Below are 19,611 nucleotides of genomic sequence, written 5' to 3'. Positions count from 1 at the left end.
AAAAAGCCCAAGTTATTCTGTGTTAAAAAATTTACAAATCTCAGGTTTTAAATGTCCTCTCCAACACCAGTTTTTCCCAGCACTGGAAGATATTACAAGTGTGTGACTTACTTCTTGTGTCCCCAGAGGTTGTGGCAGTCTGGCACTGAGCAGGTGAGGGATGGGGCAATATTCCACCCTGCACTTCTGCCTGGAGGAAGGCAGAGGAGGTGCTGGGCCCATTGGGGGTCCCTCTTTGTGTGAACTGGCCAGCACTCCTGAGCTGTGCCAAACACAAACCTGGTGTCACACACTGTCACCACATGCCTTGTGTCCAGCAAAAAGGCTTTGGGTGGGTTGAAGACCATGCTGACATTGAAGATGGGTGTCCTGGAGAGTACAAACAGCTCTTTTGGTTCCCAGCATGGTGCAGGCTGATGCTGCCTGTGGTGCTGTGCTCCCAGGGACTGTTCAGCTGCTGGTGACACAAGCCTGGTCCTGTCCCTGGGCAGAAGTGCTGCTCCTGTGTGGTGACACTGAAGCACTGAGCTGGGTACAGCCCCATCACCAGCTGAACCCTTGTGGGGTGAGGTGCCAACAAGAGTCAAGGCTGTGGAGCTTTAGAACCTGCTCAGGAGCCAGGAGCAGGAGCTCAGATCCCTTTGCTCATGTTCTCTGACACCAGCATGCCCTTGGAGCTGGCAGAGCAGGCTCTGGGGGTCTGCGGGACCCTGGAGGATGGGATGAGTGACAACTCCCCAGCAACCTGTGCTGGCATCTGCTTTGTGCCACTCCAGGGCTCCTGCACTGCTGGGACTCGGTGTCTCCATCCATCCTTTTTGCCCACAGGTGGCAGAACAGGCTGTATTGATACAAGGTTTTGTTCTGGTTCCTGAGCAAACACCTTCTGGACAGTGAGTAAAGTTTAGGGCCCCTTTTCATTCCTGTTTGGCCATCACTTCTGTGTGTACTCTGCTCTACTGGGAGGCATTCATTCCTCTGGCACATTACAGAGGGCTCTGTGATCTGGCACTGTCCCAGGGCCTCTGCTTGTCTTGAGAAAGAAAACAGTGTGGCAAGAATGTGTGATGAGAGCTTGCTGCTGCATGGAGAGCTGGCACAGTGAGCCCAGGGTCACAGAGGAGTGGAAAAGTCAACTTGTGCCCCTGGAAAAGGCTTTTCCTCTTGGGGTCTGGCCTTCATCATGCTGCTCATCACATGGGACTGAGGGAGAAGCAGCAGAGGAGCAATTTCCAAAGGGAAAGGCAGCATCTTCTCAGTGGTACTTGTCACTTCTGCAACTTGTACTTCCAATGCTCTGAATTTCCAGTGGCTTCAGGAGTATATCCAGAGCAGGAAACTGCAACCCAGAACCCTTAACAGCTGGGATAATCCTGTTCAGGAAAGTTTCTTTAACACTGGAACCTTGACAGGCTGGGAAATCTTTTGCTGGGTGAGCAGCAGGAGGGGTTGCCAGGGACTGGCTGTGCTGCTGGTGGCCTGGGGGTTTGCTGGAGCTCTCTGGCTCTTGCTCCAGCAATGCCCCTGGCAAAAGCTTCATCCCTCTGCTGTTTTGTGGGCGCTGAAGGAGGGGCTTGTTCCCCCTGCTCTAGGGTTTGACTCATCTGGCAAGTGCAGGCTGCTCCATGTGCCAGTAGTGAGGGAAGCTGGGGGTCACCAGGCAGCTCCTCCTGCAGGACTGCCCAGGAAAGTGATGGATTTTCTGTTTGCCAAGGGGGCTAATGCAAGCAATTCTTTCAGCATTCCTTTTCCCTGGCTGTGCTGGGGATCTCAGTAAATGGGGTGACTGGAGGGAGCAGCAGATGACCCCCATTCTCCAGCATGAGGCAGCTCTAAGATGTGGCTATTCCCGGGTGGGGCTGAGAGTTGTGGGTGCAGCTCCTGAGACTCCAGCCCTGCACTGGAGAGGCAGAGTCATGCTGTGGAGCTTGGAGCCAGAATATTCCCTGCCAAAGAAATGCATCTTTTCACTACTGTAGCTTATTCCTTTTGGGAAACTGGTTTAACATATATTAGCCAAAGAATAATGGTTGCAGCTCTACCAGGAAGCTTTTATTAGGAGCTGTTTCTGCTATGGCCAACCTCAGGCATTAACATCATTAGTCAGGTCCCCACTCCGGGCATATAAACCTTCAGGGTTCTTTACTCCTTGCAGTAAATCAACCTGGCTTGTTTTGTTTGCTTTTCCTATTTCTGAGCCTTTGAAATAGAACATTTTGAAGTATTTTTCAGCAGCTTCAGAGGCTAGAAATGATGGGTATAGTTGTAGAAAATGAAAGCAGATGTAGATATAATTAATAAGGTTTTGTGGTTACGTGGAGCATCACCATGGGAGAGCTGAGGTGGGAGCTGCATGATCAGGGGTAAGGATTCTCCTCCTGGGCTGCACGGTCAGGGATGAGGATGCTCCTCCTGGGCATCAGCACAGCCTCATGTTCACCCTGTCTGGGGTAGATGCCAACAGCACCCAGTGACTGAGTGACTGGGGCAGCATTTGAAGCTCTGTTACCACCCACCCTCCCCTTTTGGATGCCTGTGTCTGCTGTGGGTGTTTTTTCCTCCCTTTATGTTCCTGAAAAACCTGGAGATGTGTTTGGTCAGTAGGAAAGAGCATCCCAATGCCAGCGAGCACGGCGCCGGCGCAGTCCGACGCCTGCAGTCCCCTCTCATTCAGCATCTCCTCTGTGATGAGCTTTCTCAGAAGCAAAGTGTTGAAAATATAACTGCCTTCAGGTCTAAAATTAGAAACCATTCTGCAGACTGATTTCCTCCCCCTCCTCTTCTTTCTGACCCAGGAAACTCACCAGCTGTAATGTTCCCATAGTAACACGAGGCATGGAGGAAAAGCAGATGAAAGATCTCTCCTTGTAGGGACTGTGTTGTTCTGCAGCTGAGAGGCATGAGTCTGTTTTGCATCCTTGTAAATGAGTGGGATTAATTAAATGTAGGGTCTGGACATGATGGGCAAAATGTATCTGTTTATAGGTACAAATTGTTGAGGGGGGAAAAATGTCAATAGTCAGACCAACAAATGCAGAATTAAAGAGAAATGTTTAATTAAAGCACGGAACGTTGTTACAATCCATTCTCTGTGCAACAAAACTACCAGGAGCAGGGCTGGAAGACAAAGCTGCTAGTCCAACACCATTATTATCCACAATATAAAACCATGATGTTTTAGTAAGTCAAGAAGGAAGATTTTCAACATTTCAAGCAGTGGCAAACCACGGAGCATGATGTGAGAGTCAACTGACTGATTCTGCCACTGTTCTACGCCAGACACTGGACTTCACTCCCATGTTCTTGCCTCTCCAGTCCTTGCCTCCAGCTGGAGGTTGCAGGGGATCAAGACATAATCCTGAGCAAGGAAGGAAGGAAGGAAGGAAGGAGGACTGAGCATGGTGCCTGTGTGGCTCCATCAGCCCACACAGGGCTTCACCACCACCCCCACAGCCCCAGCCACTGCCTGTGTCCATGGGGCTAAAGAGGGGCTGGGCCTGTTTAAGGCAGCGGAACTTGGTCCTGCATGTTGCCAGGGCTGGACAATCAGGCTCTGATTTATTCTGGAGCTGGGAGGTTAGCATTGCTCCCAGGCTTCCTTTAAATCAAGCACAGCAGGGAGCAGTTTAAATGTCTTATATCTTACCTTGTGAATGGTGATGTTGATGTCGGTGTAAGTGAAACTGGCAATGTGGGGCAGGAAAACCCCTTGTCTCAGGACCTCTGAAAGAAAGAAAGAGGGAAAGTTACCAGCTGGGTGCTGCCCGGGTCCATGCTGAACTTCCCACATGGCAGCACCCACAGAGCTCCCATCTCCTCACTGTTTATCTGGGCTGGCACCTCCTCACGGATTGTGGGCAGGAACAGCTCCTCCAGCAAGGCAGCCTGTGGGGGAAAGGCAGGGTCAGCTCATGGTGTGGGGCTAGAGCAGGAGGAGAGGGGCAGAGAGCAGTGAGAGGGTCCTGATGCTCACTGCACCTCTTCCCATCCCACAAGGATGTCTCAGCTGTCCCTCCCACCAGGTGCAGCAAGCACCCAAAGTCAGTTTTCCCATATTTCCCTGCTGGCACCCGCTGCCCAGGACGGCTGGGGCAGCTGAGGGGGACCAGGCTCTTAGAGGATGGTGCCAGGAGTGGCCACAGCTGGAGGTACCTACCAGTATAGGACCCACATCAGAGGTGGCCAGGCTGAGCTCAATATCCCTGGAAAACAAAGAGCAGCAGAGGAGCTGCTGGTGCTGAGCTGTTCTAAGCAGCTTCTCCTGTTTCCCCAAACTCCTCATCTGGGCCTTTGTGAGAGTGTGGAAGCTGCAGTTCCCACTTTTCTCCCTATCCATGTTTCTGGAATTTCACTGTCTCCCTGGGGAAGAAGCTACGTCTGCAATGCCCAAACTCTAAAATCTAAAACCCTCCCCAGCCCACTTTGGCTCTCCTTTCCCTGATGTGAGTGGGATGTGTCCCCCTGGGGCTCCTGCAGGGCAGAAGGGGCATTACTCTACAGCTGCCACAGAGATGATCATCCTGGTGTCGGCGACGCTGAGCTGGAGCCTGGCAGTCACGTCCTGTGAGGGAACAGAGAGCAGGATCAGTGAGGAAAAACCCCACTGTGGCTTTGTGGGGTGTGAGGAACCCATCCATGTGCTGCCTCCTGCAGTGTGCTCCCTGCATCCTGTGTGATGCCACATGGGCAAACAGTGCTTGTTTAGAGAAGCTGGAGTGATTTTGGGGTCACTGTCACAGCAGTTGGATGTGGTGCTGCAGCGGAATTGGGAAATTTGTTCTGAGGTAAAATTTTTCCTGATAGAATGGAAAAGTGAATTTGTTGCATGTGGCTTCTGAAGTGAATCTCCCCATCCTTGCCCAGGAGGATGTGAAGTGCTGAGTGGGAGCTCAGTATACATTTGTCATGTAACTCTTTTAATAAATGTTCCTACTTTTTTAGTGCTTGGAATGAGGTTTTGGTTTCTGATGCACTGACAAGAGGAGCGCTGTGATGGAGAAGGCTGAATCAGCCCCTGCAGTGGCTGCAGTGGGGCTCAGAGGAAGGGGCAGTGCCTGTGGGCAGCAGGGACACACTCAGCACATTGACACACCCACCACGTTGACACTCAGGAAGCTCTGGAAGGGGGATGATCCCGCTCCAATCTGGGCAGTGAGGAAGAGCTGCACGATTGCTTTGTCCTCCTCCAGCACCACGTGAGGAGAGCTCCTGGTCACAGCTTGAAGCACCACTGGCAGGTCCTCTTGGAAGAGGGAGCCCATCTGCCGAGGGAGTGGGGCTGTTTCTGGGCACGGCAGCCACTCCTGCACCCCAGGGTGGGCAGCTGGGGGCACCGCCTGAGTTGGGCTTGTGCCTCTTGGAGTTACAGGGACAGCAACACACCTGAGTGATCCTCTCAGCCAGGGTGGCCGTGGTCAGAGAGCTCTGAAACACAAAGCACAGCTCATGATCAGACCCATGGGGCTGCTCCAGGGCTCATGTCCAGCCCCTCTGATGAGCCCCATCCCACCCCTGGGTACGTGCAGGAGCCCTCCTCACACCAGCCCATGCCAGGAGCAGTGTGCAGGTTACTCCTCATGGTAAACTCTCCATGCTCCATTAGACCAGGAATATTTTTAGGAGCTTGGGGGTGAGGGGCTGGGACTCCTTGCAGGTGCTTGGACACATTTGAATTTCGATGTAGGGCTTGTGGTTCCTCCAAGACATTCTCAGGGCAGAGCTGTCCCTCCAAGTGTGTATCTCCCACTCCTTCCTTCCTCCCTTTTCCACTCACCAGGAGACTCACGTTGAGGGCTCCAGACTCTTCCAAGGCAGAGAATAAGCTGGTGTAGAAGTGCTCAGAGAAGGCCAGGATGAGGTGGGAAGTGCTGGAGCTCGCTGGCTCGGGCATGCTGAAAGGCACAGGGCTGACTGGCAGGGGGATTGCTGCCCCTGCCACTTGGAAAGTTGTCTGCAGGGACACAGGCAAAGAGAAAACGAATTTCAAGTGTCTCAGGACTGTAGAAGCAGCTTTTCCAAGCACTGGAGCTGGGCTGTAAGAGCTGGAAAGTGAGGACTTACTTGCAAAGAGATGATGATTCCCTGCTCAGAGTACATGGGGGCAGCCAGGGGCAGGTACTGGACTTGGCAGTGTGGTGTGATGGGGAATGGAGCTGCAAATGGAGCAGAGGGATGCTCAGGAAGAGGAGGGAAGGAGTCACAGGCTCTGGGAAGTGTTTGGGTTTCCAGAGTAAAAAAGACAGGGAGAGAGCTGGACAGAGGGAGCAGGTCCCAGTGGCAGCAGAGCCTCTGCTACTGCAGGGTAGGAATTTGTCCCACCTCATAATCTGCTCCAAAAAGCTCCTTGAAACCCTCAGTCCATAATGGGACTGAAAGTCAACTGCCCACCTGCCAGAGACATCAGCCGTTCATTTGGGAAAAGCAGCAATTTGGACACTTCCAGGCAGATCTGTGGAATAAAGAACAAAAAGAAAAGAGGTAATAGATGAACATGGGGGTCTGTTGGCACTGGGTGTCCCCAGAAGGCCTCTGAGGTGGGTGTTGCCATTGGCTGGTAGCAGGAGCCAGGGGACAGTGGCAGTGTCCAGCGAGCACAGAGCTGTGGGGGGAATCTGGAAAAGCACCAGGTAGACATGAAGTGCTCTAATTCTTACAGACATTCTGTACAATGCTCTCTTATGCCTTTACAAACTTTATCTTACTTTTTCAACGTTGATCTGCTTGTCCACGTCCGAGCCCGAGGACTTGCTGGGTAAAAAAAACAGAACAGAAGTTAGGAGAAAACCAGATCAGCCAAAGGTGGGTGCGTGTCTTTTATGTGACCCAAAAGGCACCCAGAGACAGAATTATCACTGTTTTCTATCAAGCTATGATTACAATTCAGAATCACAAACTGCTGGAGAATTGCCACTGGACCTACATTAAAAGCATTCCAGCTGCACAACTCTAAAAGTACCACTCCCTTGTGACAGACTGAAACTCTCTTAAAATGGGGAAACCACCCAAAAAGTAGAGCAAAGCTCCTCCCATGAAGACAAAGTTTTAGTGTTGGCCTCTGTTAGCTTTGAGGGCAGTGACCAAGTCTCAATCCAATGCCTAGAAACATTTGTGCCTCCGTTTTTCCTTTCACCCATTACCCAAACCCCACAAGGAGGAAAACTGTGGGGCTGACCTGTCTGTCTCCTCGGTGCTCTGCACCTCCTCCAGGGTGGGTTTGCAGTCAGAGGTCACCAGCTCCAGGTTCCCTTCGGGGTTCATGTCCACGTGGAGGTCTGCCAGGATGGACAACCTCATCTCCTTGGTGCTTGAGCTGTGGAGGAGAGGAGAAGGCTGGAGCTGGGGGGTGCTCCTGGCCACACTCCCCCCAGGCCACCCTTGCTCCTGCAGGTGCCTTCAGCCAGGAGCTTGGGCTGGCTCCAGCCTGGCAGCCCCAGCACTCACGGGGCAGATGTGATGCCCAGGTCCACCTCGATGCTCAGCCGCATCCCTGTGTCAGGGATCAGTGTCAGGGAAAACTTGTCAACTTTGACAGAGATAATTTGGTTCCTGCTGGAGCAGAAAGGAAAGGAAGGTGTTGGGAGACCAGCACAGACCCTGAGAAACCCCAAAAGTTCACGAGATCTGCACAGATAAATCCATGCCCTGAGAGCATTGTGGGTTCTGCTGCTGCTGGAGACCAGCAAGGGAGCCAGGACCTCATTTCTAAACCTCCTGATCTGCAGGAGGATTTTTGTTCTCACTGGCAAAGTGTCTTTTGTCCCAATATTCAAACACCAGTGTGAGCCAGGGGCATGGCAGGGGCAAGAGAGGGCAACTCACCTACTTGGAGAGGTGGGAGATGGGGCTGGGGCTGGCGAGTCCATGAGGTCCCTCCTGAGGACCGACTCTGCATGTGGCTTTGAAACTTCAGCAACTGCAAAACAGGGCAGAGGTTCTATGAGAGCCTCTGGAGCTTGTGTCCTGATGGACAGACTGAAACCCATTTCCATCCCTTACTGACCCCCTGCTGCTAGCAATGGGTGGGGGGTGAGGCAAGGTGAGCTGAGGAGTGGCATCAGATTGTGGTGCCAGCGTTTGGTGCTTCAGTGGAAGGTGCCACTGGCTGCTGCTGGCATGGGAGGGGTGGGTCTGCACTTACGGTATCTCAGTCCAGAGGGGGTGAGGATGCCCCCACAGTCGGGTGACCTGGTGGTGTGAGCTGGCACCAGGAGGCTCAGGAGGACGCTCAGGGTGCGGAGCATTGCCATGCAGGCACCTGGAGGATGAGGAGGACAAAGAAGAGGAAGAGGAGGAGTGGGAGGAAGGGACACCCACAGCAGCATGCTCAGAACAATGTGGCCCCTGCCTGGCCACTGAGGCACAGAGCCACAGATCTGCTCCTTGACTGGGTTTGTGGTGTGGAGCTTGTCAGCTTTGGTGCAATAGCAGCCCACAGCTCTCGTGTGGTGTCTCAAAAGCAGTGACAGAAGGTTCAGCCTTGAAGAGCCTCTGCAATCTTGTGAGCTAGAACAGTGCCTGCAGCGATATCTCACTTACTGAGGAGCACAGAATGGCCACAACTGGTATAAAAATAGCAAATAAACAGAAGCTAAAATTAATAGAGGAAGGAATGGAAGTTATGGTAGAGTCATAGAGTCAAATGAAAAGGTGAAAGTGTTATCTGTCTCTGAAAAACATTTGGGAATCGTATATAATGTCTGTAATGCTCTTACAATGTTATGAAAACAAGTAATTCAGAAAGTTTAACCTGCAGAAAACATACATATTTATCTCAGTCTTTGCAGAAAGCATCACTTCTGGTGAATGCTGACCCTTATGGAGACACACAAAAGTAGGAGCAACGCCTGTATCAAGTTATTCAGTTTGCAAAAGCATCTTTACCTCTCCTGGCTGGTCTTCCCATGCTTCTGACTCAGTCTGTGTGTTGCTGTGGCCACATCAAGAAATCCTGCTGGTTTTATATATCCTCCCAACCAAAGCTGATGGGGCAGGAATTGGCAAAGAGGGCTGGGAACCGGGACACTGGGGGGACACTTTGTTTTTTGTACCATTTTTATTGTTTCCCAATAGAGTTGATTACTTTGGCTGTTGACCCAGCGAGGTGAAGGATTGAACAGCAGGTGCTGGGGCAGCTTGTCTTCACTGTGGTGTTCCTGAGGAGCACAAAGAAAGGCCCCTGGATGGAGGGTGCCAAGAAATCAAACATTGTTAGAAAGCGAACGTAGGTTTCTTTGCTCTGTAGCCACCCTTTCTTCTGAACACCACAGGGACAGCAGCTCCGTGTCCCCCTCTGCTATGGACACACTGAGAGAGCTTGGGCTGTTCAGCCTGGAGAGGAGAAGGCTCCAGGGAGACCTTTGAGCCCCTTCCAGTGCCTAAAGGGGCTCCAAGAGAGCTGCAGAGGAACTTGAATAGGTCGTGGAATGACAGGACAAGTGGCAATGGCTTTAAACTGACAGAGGGCAGGGTTATGTTAGAGATTAGGAAGGAATTCTTCCCTGAGAGGGTGGTGAGGCCCTGGCACAGGGTGCCCAGAGAAGCTGTGGCTGCCCCATCCCTGGAAGTGTTCAAGGCCAGGCTGGATGGGACTTGGAAAAGTCTAGAGGAAGGTGTCCCTGCCCATGGCAGGGGATTGGAACTGGATGAGCTTTAAGGTCCCTCACAACCAAGACTGTTCCAGGATTCTATGGGAGGCTGCTGTGGTTTGTGTCACTCTCCTGGCTCAGGAGCCCAGACCAGAAGGGATGAGACTAGAACATGACCTGAAGGAGATCCTGGCAATTTATTAAGGACATTCTCTGGTTCCATCAGGGCTGGGTAAGTCTTTTGAAGGTAACAGAAGTGTTTCTATTGGGTTCAGCGAGTTTTAGACCAGACAGAAGATCTGAAATGGCCCATGTGCAATAGTCCCTTCCTCTCTTAAACCCATTCCCTATCAAAAGCCACTGGCAATATTTATTACAATTGGCTGAGAATACAGTCAGTGGCATCCACTCTCTTAGATAATATCTCCACAAACAGTGAAACCCTTCATGGCAGGGAATAAACCCCCCTCCTTCCTGTGCTTGATGTCCATCATGTTCTTCTGGCTTCCTTTTGGCCTGGAGGACAGAGCATGGCCCACCTGCAAACACCACACGCAGACACACACACACACCCTGCATGGCCTTACCAGCTCCCCTTTGTGTTCTGACTTGCCCCCATCCCTCCCTATGAGCCCATGACCAGTTTCATGAGCTCATGAGCATGACCAGTTTCCCAGAGAGCGCTGAGCTGCCCAGTTTGGTCTGGCTGCCTTGGCACTGGGGTGAGGTATTCAGGGCTTGTTGAAACACCTGCAGCCTGGGCAGCAGCCATTGTCCTTTGTGCCTCAGTGATGTGAGGAGCCGGGCTCTGCTTCCAGGTGCATCTTGACACGTTCAAAGCCCTTGGCTCTCCCCAGCACGGTGTTGCTTTCCTGCTCAGCATGGCAGGGAAATGCCAAGAAAAGCAGCATTCCAGCCACGCTGTGCATTTCCATCCAAGGCATCCTGGAGCAGTGTCAGGAGAAAATATGAAGATCGAGCAGCCTGCCAAGGGAGAGCAGGATTTACACTTCCATGCTGGTGTAGGCAGCCCACTGAGAGGCAAGAAATGTGCTCAGAAAAGTAAATCCATCGAGGAGGTTGTAACCCTCAGACGAGTCCCCTGCAGCCATGGGAGGTGTTTTGTGGGATCTGACTTTGGCAGGGATGTGGACACAGCCTAGGAAAGCCTCTGAGAAATGAGTGTTTGCTGTGTTTTAGAGCAGCAGTTGGGAATTTGCCCCTGTGGTTCCCTTTTCCAGTGCAGGTGATATCACCAGCTCTCCCTGAGACTGGGGATTTTCTGGGGAGCGTTATTATCTGTTCCAGCAGTGCAAGGGTTGGGGATAAGCTGCCACCACGCTGCTTAGAGGTGGATTTTCTCCTCCTGAAGAGCTGTTCTGGACCTGATGATGCCTGTGGAGGCTTAATTAGATGTCAACTCACAGCATAATGACTGATCAAGTTACTAGCACAAAAGTGTCTTTCTGGCATGATGTGCTCCTTGTCGGGAGTTATCCATAAATCTTACACTCCTGTTAGATAAGATGTAAATCTCCTTGTCTGGGCTTAGCAGCAGGCCACCGAGCACAGCTCTGGGAGGGAGGTAATGACGGATTAAACCTCATGACAAGTTTTATACAGAAATGAAGAGAGGAAATAAATTACTTTGTGCTGCATTACCTCACCAGGCTGAGCTCCCAGAGCTGGGTCCTGCTGGGTGGGGTACCCAGGAGGGGATGGGGAGGACACAGTGCTGGCCAAAGGGACAGCAGAGGGCTGGAGGAGGGATCTGTGCAGCCTGTTTGCAGCCTGGTGGGATGTGTGGGTGTCCCATGGTGGAATTAGGGCAGGGTTGGGGCTGAGGAGCCCATTCTGTGGGCAGGTGCAAGTTCTCATCCTCACTCTAACCCTGCCTGAAATCAGTAAGAGTATTATTGGGGTTACCACAATTTTCACTGGGTTATCCCCCAGCTGAGCCCCCCCAGTGTTTGGACAACCCCACAAACCTTTGGGGAGCTGCTCCTCCAAGAGTCACAATTACATGTGTGTCTCCAAGAGCAGAATCTGCCACTGCCCATCTTTGGTTTCTTCTTGCTCCCACTTCTGTCTGTAATTAAGCAAATGAGGTTTTTCCTTCAGACTTGGTGCATAAGTCTCTGTTGGCTGGGAGTTTTCATTTGGGACCCAAGACTGAGAGCATACACAGACTTTCAGATTTATCAGTGAAATTATTTATATTGGCAGATGTTGGAAATCCTCAGGGACCAGCTCACACCACAGTATCCCCTTTAATTCTTTTGGTTCTCCTCTTTCTCAGTCAGGTTTTATAGAGTGACTGTTCCTTACGTCTCTGCAGAAGATCAGCAGGGGTTCTGGGTGTGCTGGGATGGGATATGTTAATGGAGATGTTTTTTATGATACACTGCAACCCCTCGCCCTCCAGCACAGGATCTCCCCTGGGGGCTTTGTGCTGAACTCCTCATATTCTGCAAATCCTCCAGCAGTCTCAGCTGCTCCAAATGGGAGTGATGTTCTGCAGAAAATGGCAGAGGAAGCTGTGGAAAAAAAAGCCCAAGACCAAGGCCAGGAAAGGCATCAGGGGGTGAGTGATGAGCCGCAGCCTCCAGCCCGGAACAGGGACAGGCGGAGGAAAGTGGGAGGCTGGGAAGTGTCAGCCCAGAGGCAGCCACGAATCACTCCCTGCTAACAAGTGGGATATTAAAGCTGGTGATTTTCTGCATGGCTGTGTCTACAAACACACAAAGAAGCTGTAACTTAAAGCCAACAAAGCGCCTCAGCTCCTGCCCCAGCACCCTCTGGGGCAGGTGTGGTAGCTCTGCAGCGTCCCAGCTTTTGTCCCTGATGTCCCAATGCAACCCCCGAATTTCTGGGGGATCAGAGCCAGTCCTCCATCCCCCAGATCCATGCTGGATGGGGGCACGGAGATATTTTGAATGCCAAAACAATTTTTTCCTGATTTTTTTCCAAATTAGCCTGTGTGATTTTTCATTGGGAAGAAAGATGTTTCTAAATTTAAAAGTAGATTTAAATGGAAAATTTGAACAAGATGGGAAAGAAAATGGTAATGAGAATATCAGCAAGAGGTGACTTTGCAGTAAGCAAAAATCCTGGGCATCAGGCTCTGACTGTTCCCCCTTACCCAGCTCTTTTCTTCTGTCTTTCCTTCAGGCTGAAGGTGAAAATTTTCTGTTTTCTGGTGATCTTTCTGGTGTTCTCCCCTGGCTCAGGGCTCTTCATGGCTTAGTCCAAATGAGAATCACTGGGAAAAGGTCAATGGGAGCCAGTGCCCACGGGGAGGATGGCTGGGGGATCTGGGGGCTCACTCATCCCTGGGGTTTATTCTGTGCTGACCAAACTCTGCTCTGAGCAGCTTTACAGAAGGAACACGGAAATCACAAACCTGATGGTCGGAGGGTGGCTGGGGCAGGACACCAGGGGCACCCCAAAGTCCAGCCCCAGGAGCTCCCATATCCCCTCTGTCAGTGTTAGAACAACCCCCCAGCAGGAAAATCCCAAAGGACACATTGCTGCTTTGCCAGGATTGGCAATTTCCTCAGGGGCAGGTCACAGCACTGTTAGAGGTTTCAGTCTTCAGGTTTGGATTTCTGCAGCACGCAAATTCTTTTTGCAGTTCCTTTTTTCCAGTAAACAAAGATTTTATGGACAAATTCAGACCAGCTCTAGTTGTGCTATTCCATGCAATGTGCATATTTTTCTGCTTTGTACTCCCAGACTGTCAGAGCTTCTTTTAGGGATGTAAGCCTTCAGCTTCATTTAAAACCAGAAGATGGCATTCTCGAGAAAAGGTTTGCAAAGACAGAAAACACATTTTATTAGACACGAGGCAAATTCTGCCCTAATCCATACCAGATCAATTTCTTTAGCGAGTAACTTTCCCACTTTTGATCCTCAATAAATAATTATTGCAGGGTGCATGAGGACTCTGAGGGTGATGAGTTCTCCCTGCCCAGCATGCAGCCCAAGTGGTGAGCAAGGTCCTTCACAGCACCCTTCAGAAAGTGCTGCCAGCTCTGGTGAGTCCCATCCTCCTCCCATCCCTGTTTCCCAGAGATCATCTCCTCCTCCCTCTCCTCCTTCTCCTCCTCCACCTCCTCCGCCTCCTCCTTCTTCTCTGTGCACTGGAACAGATTTCACAGTTTTGCTACACAAAGGAGCTTTCAGACTGGTGAAAAGCAGCATTTCCAACCATTCCTGGGTTTATGCAACAATTGCACTGGTGCTGCTGGAAGTCTCCTTGTCCCAGCCTGGCAGGCAGGGATGTGAGCTGCCCTTGGGGCTGAGCACCTCATTCCCAAAGGCTTGTCAAAGGGCAGACTTGCAGCCCCCCAACACCTCATAAAGTCAGTCCATTTTAGTCAGGTACCCGTGGGGATCTGCTCCTGCTCTTTGCTCAGCTTAAAGCAGGTTTAATCCAGAAGAACCCAGTTCAGCCAGGGATGGAGGAAACTGAGGCAAGCCCTGGTTTGTGAATCCAGCAGTGGAGGCTCCTGATGTTTGTGGTCTGGAAGTCTCAAAGCTCTGCTCCCACCACAAGTGTATCCAAAAATGAAAATGTTATTTCAAGGAATAACAAATGATAAATCAGCCTTCTAAACTTGTGCCTGTTTTTCCACAGGCACAAATGCTCAGAAGTGATCCCTGCTCCCAAATGTACAATGTGCATTTGTGGGAGAGTTTTGGCCACCAGTAACTCTCCCGGGTATGGCACCTGTGGGATGGGAGCCTGGCACATTCCTCCAGTCCCCAGGACTGTCAGGGGTTCTGCTGGGACAGTCACTTGTCACCCTCCCATTGCAGTGGACCTGGAGGGGGAAGTGCTGGGCAGTGCCTCCAGCCAGGCTCTGTCTGCCCAGTCCTTCAGAGGCAGGAGGGACCTGCCTGCATGCACAGAGCCACAGCAAAGGATGCAGACAGCTTCTCTGAGGCCTCCTGAGCATTGTTCCTGTCCTCAGAATCAAACCCCCTTGCTATCACAGCTCCTTGCCTTTCTGAAATCTCCAAAATTCAACACATCTCCCTTAACCACGCCCAAACCCAGCTGAAACGGCAGCAAAATTCCCCACCTTGCAGCATCCATTTATCTACTTAACTCATGTGGGAAGTATGCCAAAAGCAGAGACTAAACTCAAATACACAAACCCAAGAATTCCCACCCTGTTGATTTTCCCTCTGAGTATTCCCAAAATCCTTTGGTAGGCAGGGAAATGCTGGAGATGCTGGCAGTGCCCACCACAGCCAAGGTGTCTCTGGCAGTGTCTCCTGCTCATTTCAGAGGTGCTGTGTGCAGGGATCCTGTCTGACCTGCTGGGCAGCACCTACAACATCAGTGGGGACAAGGTAGGGGCACTGCCATGGTGGCTTTGCCATACCCTGGGCCACCCCTGGACTTGGTGCCATTAGTCCATCACACACAAACACAGAACCAACTGTCAAATCCCACCCAGGTGCTTTTTTTTTTTTTTGTGGATTTTTTTAAATCCACAGAACATTCTGGTGCTGGACATGCCTGTCACTGAGACCCAAGGGATGGGGACTCTGGCTGCAGTCCCCAGTCCCCACTCAGGGAATGGATGGGGGAGGGAGCAGCAGGGTGCTGGTATTCCTGGGGTGTCTCTTCTTTTCTTTGGCTTTCCAAGAGTTTGACTCCACAAACTGAAAGAAAAAAGCCTCATGACCCTGTAGTGAGACTGTCCTGCTGTGCACTGTCAGATCCAGCTGGGCATGGCTGGGCAGAGGCTGTGCCCTGAAAGAACTGCATTTTTTTTTTTTTTAATCCCTAAATAAATCATATTTGCACTGTCAGGATGCATCACCCACACTCCCACAGGATGGGTGCAAGAAGGTGACCCCCTGCTCCCAGGGGGCACATGCTGTGAGGGGTGGGGAGTGTGCCCAGGGATTTAGGACCCCAGCAGGAGTCAGGTTTGGGCTGGTGTTGGTATTTATCAGCTGCTTCACTGATATCGATCCCGAGTGTGTAACTCACTGACTCCTGGATAATTTCTTGTCATTAGCAAGTCAATAAACAGCTTTGATCCTGATTTCATTGAGCTGACATGATTTGAACATCTTTTCCTGGTGACAGGAAGCTGCTGCTGAACCGAGGATATCTTTGGAAAGATTGTAGTGGGTTATTTTGAGGAAATTACTCCTAGGAAAACCTGCTGGGGAGGCAGGCTCCAAAAACCCTGTCTGTTCTCCACAGGGATTTGTTCTGCATCATGTGTAAGGAATAATTCTCCTTGGGAGTCCTCAACAGTGAGGAAGGAGCTGTAAAACCAGCTCCCCACAAAAACTGGGGTTTGTGATGTCTCTCTTCATGACACTGCAAGCATGAACCAGATTTCCCTTATTTTTCTTGTGTTAGCTAACAAACAAATTGAACAGTTTGAGTCTCAAGCCTTTGAGCAGAGCAAAAAAAATGAATCCAAATATCTGTCCACAGCTTTCCTAGGGAATTCAAGGCTGGGAATCTCAGGGAGCACCTGGTTAATTTTTCATGAGGCAGCTCTGCTGCTGAGCCACACTGTCATGTCTCTGCCACTGGTGACCTGGGGTGGATGTGCAGCCTTGTCCAGTGCTGTTCCCTGGAGCCCTGCACAGACCCAGAAGCCCTGACCCCTCAGCAGCAGGGATGTACCAGTCTCTCAGTGCTCCCACAGGGATGGCAGGGCAAACCATGGTTTCTTCAGGCAGACAGGCCATGTCTGAATGATGCCATCAGTGGGAGAGCAGAGCAGATCCACCTCATTTTCCATCCATAGCTAGGATGTTTCCCCCAGCCTGCTCTGACTGGAGCCTGCTGTTGTCAAGGTCTCAGACTCTTCTTGGGGGTACGTGCCCTTACTGTTTGCCTGACAGCTTCATTTCAGGTGATCCAAGCACAGGGAACTGAGGCAAACATGTCTGTCCACGCCAGTCCTATTCTTCTCCCTCTGACCAAATCCGTTCTGGTTTCTGTCCTCACTCAGTAATTTGGCTCTGTGCTCTTGGGGCTTTGAAAGTCACTTTAGCGAGACCTGGACATCACCATGCCATTCTCTTTATGGGAATCTGCTTCGGATTTTCCAAAATATCCAATGGTCAGAGACCTCTGCATTCAGCAGCCACTGGGGAGAGGCCAAGTTATTGTCATGCCTGAGAGGTCACTAGGCAGGAGCTGTTCCCAGAGCTGCCACCCTGCCCCTTCCCTGTGCACTGACCAGTGTCAGGGCTGTCTTCATGGTAGTTCAGGTTTTGGACAGTGGCTCCTGGACCATGAAGCGACTCGGGATAAATGATAACTTAATACCATCTTGTTAACACCCTCGTCCATCTTATCAAAGGCCATGATCTCACCATGACAGCTGGGCTTTATGCTCCAGAGGCCCTGGCTGATCAGGTTGCAAGGAGAGTGACAACTCCTTCAGTGCTTTGATTATCTTTTCCACCCCTTCCTTGGCCCTTAACTGAGGCATTTTTTCAAAGCTGGAAATAATGTGTGTCCAAAGCTGGCTAATCTGCTGGAAATATTTATTTCCAAGTTTACAGAAAGTATTAACACTGAGCAAGCAATTTTTCTGGATTATTTTTCAGCAGAGCTGGGGAGCAGCCATTGCCATCCACTCCTGTTGTCAATGAGCACATCAGGGAGTGAAGAGTTCAGTCCCCTCAGCTGGTGTTCAGTCCCCCCCTTCAGCACACAGAGCTTTTGCTGGGCTTGTCAGGATGTGCCCCATTTGGTCTGGGGCCCATGGAGGGAGGTTTCTTTTCCCTGCCCCAAAGAGCTGCTGCAGTGCCTCTGTGTCTCCTGGGCAGCAATCAGGGCAGGGGCCTGGAGAGAGCTGCAAGGAGGAGGCAGAAGAACCTGGGCAGCTGCAGCACATCTGTTGCATGGGGTGGTGTGCCCACAGTGGGATCAACAATCCTTCCAGAACTTCAGAAAGACCCCAAACCAACAAGTTCTGGCCTGGGACCTTCCAGGTCAACGGCATCAGCTTCTCAAGAGTGTCTTCCTATTAAAGCACATCCCACCTCCAGCCCTCTGGAGCACTCTGAGCAGAGGTGACGGACTTGGAAGCAATTCCATGCCAGTTAGATAAGGGCAGCATTTCCCAGTTAGGTGGTGTCTCTCCAAAGAGTCTGTCAGCCCAGGGTGTCTGTTAGGCTGTGACACTGATTAGGCTGTAGGCAAGTTGGATGGGAATGCTGGGCATGTCCTGGTGGCCTGGACAGGGAATACCTGGCTCTATTAATGTCTCCACAGTCTGGCTTTACACTGGAAAAGGTGCTGCCTGGTCCTTCATTTATCATAACACATGGCACATCCCCACACAGGGGCTTACTGCTCAGCACTGCAGCCCTGAGACCTGCAGAAGTATGAGCAACCAGGGGTGGCCAGTGTTTTGACACATTTTTCAGTCAGAACATCAATTCGATTTAGAAGGAAAAAAGAAAGAAAGGTATTTTATCAGGGCATGACATCTCAGCCACGTCCTCAGCCAGGCAGGATGAAAGGATGATGTACCACAGCAGGCACCCAGGGCTGGCCGAACCTGCACCTACAGATTACTCAATGATTTACCTAACTCCCAATATCTCCAAGGAAATATTTGCAGTGGAAGTCACCAGAAACAAGACCTTATTTGTTTTTCTCCCCACCAATTATTTTGGATGTCCCAAATGACATCATCTGCCTTTTTTCCTGCTGTGAAGCTCTATATATGAAGATCCTGGATCCCCTTGATCTTCACAAGACAGGGACATTGCCTGGAGAGAGAGCTTGGTCAGGTAAGAGCAAACTTATTCCTCAAAAAGTGTGCTCCTTGCTTCTGCCTCTGCAAACCCTCAGTGTTCCTTTGGGAGTGTTGGCCTTTTAACAAAAATTGTTATTCTTGCCTGCTGCCTGCCTGAATTCTGCTCTGAGAAGTAAATGGTGCCTTTCAGTGCAAGTTTCTCCAGAAGAGATGTGCGTGTTCATTGGATTTGCAGTCCTTGCAGAAGAAAGGGTATTTCAGGGTTTTCATGAACAATTATCACTTCAATTATCTTTGGTATGACTTGATTATCTGCCATAGATTTCTAGCTAAGGTGAATTAGACCTCTCACACTTGTTTTGATCCCTTTTTGATGAGTTATTTACATTTAAATGGATTTGGAGCAATGAAGTTCATTTTGGTTCTTTAAAAAAGAAAAATAAGCTACTTCAAATTGTAGGTACCACAGAGATATTTCAATGACACTGAAATGTTAAAGTTTACTTTCTCTTTCTTACAATTCTATCAGGTGTTTCCTGCAGAGGGAAGCTCAGAATCTGAGGTTTGTGCAGAAATCATGACATTCTCCCTGGAGGTTCTCTCCTTGCTCAATATGTTCGTTTATTTGTATTCTGTAGATGTTGTTGCACTTCTTCTAGAGACAATCATGTTGTCAGAAATGTCTTGTTTTCCCCTTCTGTGGCATGCAGGATGTGTTTCTTGGAGAAATCCCCACCCAGGATGGTTGAGTCCCAGATCACACAGCTCAGTCAGGCCATTGCTCACCAGCACTGGGGGTCACAGCAGGAGCATCCCAACAACGCTTTGCTCTCCCCTTGGCTGCTCTGGCCATCAGGTTTTGGAGTAACTGGTGCTGGCATTCTGGTTCCTTCTGCAGGAAAGAGCCACCAGGAGGGTCACTGTCCATCATCACCAGTGTGATGAGGAGGCAGGAGAGATGCCAGCAGCCTCCTCCCCGATTTTGCCTTCCCTGACAGGAGTTCCTTCTTTCTCCCTTCCTCCTTTCTCCTCCCTCCCTTCTCTTTCCTCTCTCCATGGGCTGGTGCTCACTCTCCCAGCACTGCACTCATGGCAATCACTTCCCACAGCTATTGGGACCAAAGATGTCGGTGTTGTGGACTGTTGTCCTGCTCAACAGCCTGCTGATCCCTTCACAAGGATTTATAATCCCATTGTCAGTTGCCAGACCAGATATGAATGGTAAGTGTATGTAAGAGACAGGATTTATCCTTCTTTTGAGGCCAGTT

General features: G+C 50.7%; 1 protein-coding gene across 1 annotated transcript; it reads right to left on the bottom strand.

The window, feature by feature from the left end:
* Window positions 1-3,034: 3,034 nt before the first annotated feature.
* BPIFB2 (BPI fold containing family B member 2) lies at window positions 3,035-16,938 on the bottom strand. Its single transcript, XM_036395880.1, has 17 exons — window positions 16,900-16,938; window positions 9,080-9,152; window positions 8,138-8,254; window positions 7,819-7,912; window positions 7,441-7,545; window positions 7,172-7,309; window positions 6,702-6,747; window positions 6,388-6,448; window positions 6,061-6,152; window positions 5,774-5,950; window positions 5,383-5,424; window positions 5,097-5,261; window positions 4,494-4,561; window positions 4,157-4,202; window positions 3,822-3,885; window positions 3,647-3,723; window positions 3,035-3,358 (listed from the first exon to the last, which is right to left on the bottom strand). Exons 1-17 carry the CDS (start codon window positions 16,936-16,938, stop codon window positions 3,290-3,292), a joined length of 1,473 nt encoding a protein of 490 aa, XP_036251773.1. The 3' UTR covers window positions 3,035-3,289.
* Window positions 16,939-19,611: the final 2,673 nt, after the last annotated feature.

The sequence above is a fragment of the Molothrus ater genome, chromosome 17 (assembly GCF_012460135.2).
Source record: "Molothrus ater isolate BHLD 08-10-18 breed brown headed cowbird chromosome 17, BPBGC_Mater_1.1, whole genome shotgun sequence".
NCBI lineage: Eukaryota > Metazoa > Chordata > Aves > Passeriformes > Icteridae > Molothrus > Molothrus ater.
This window is presented reverse-complemented; position numbering and strand designations above follow the sequence as displayed.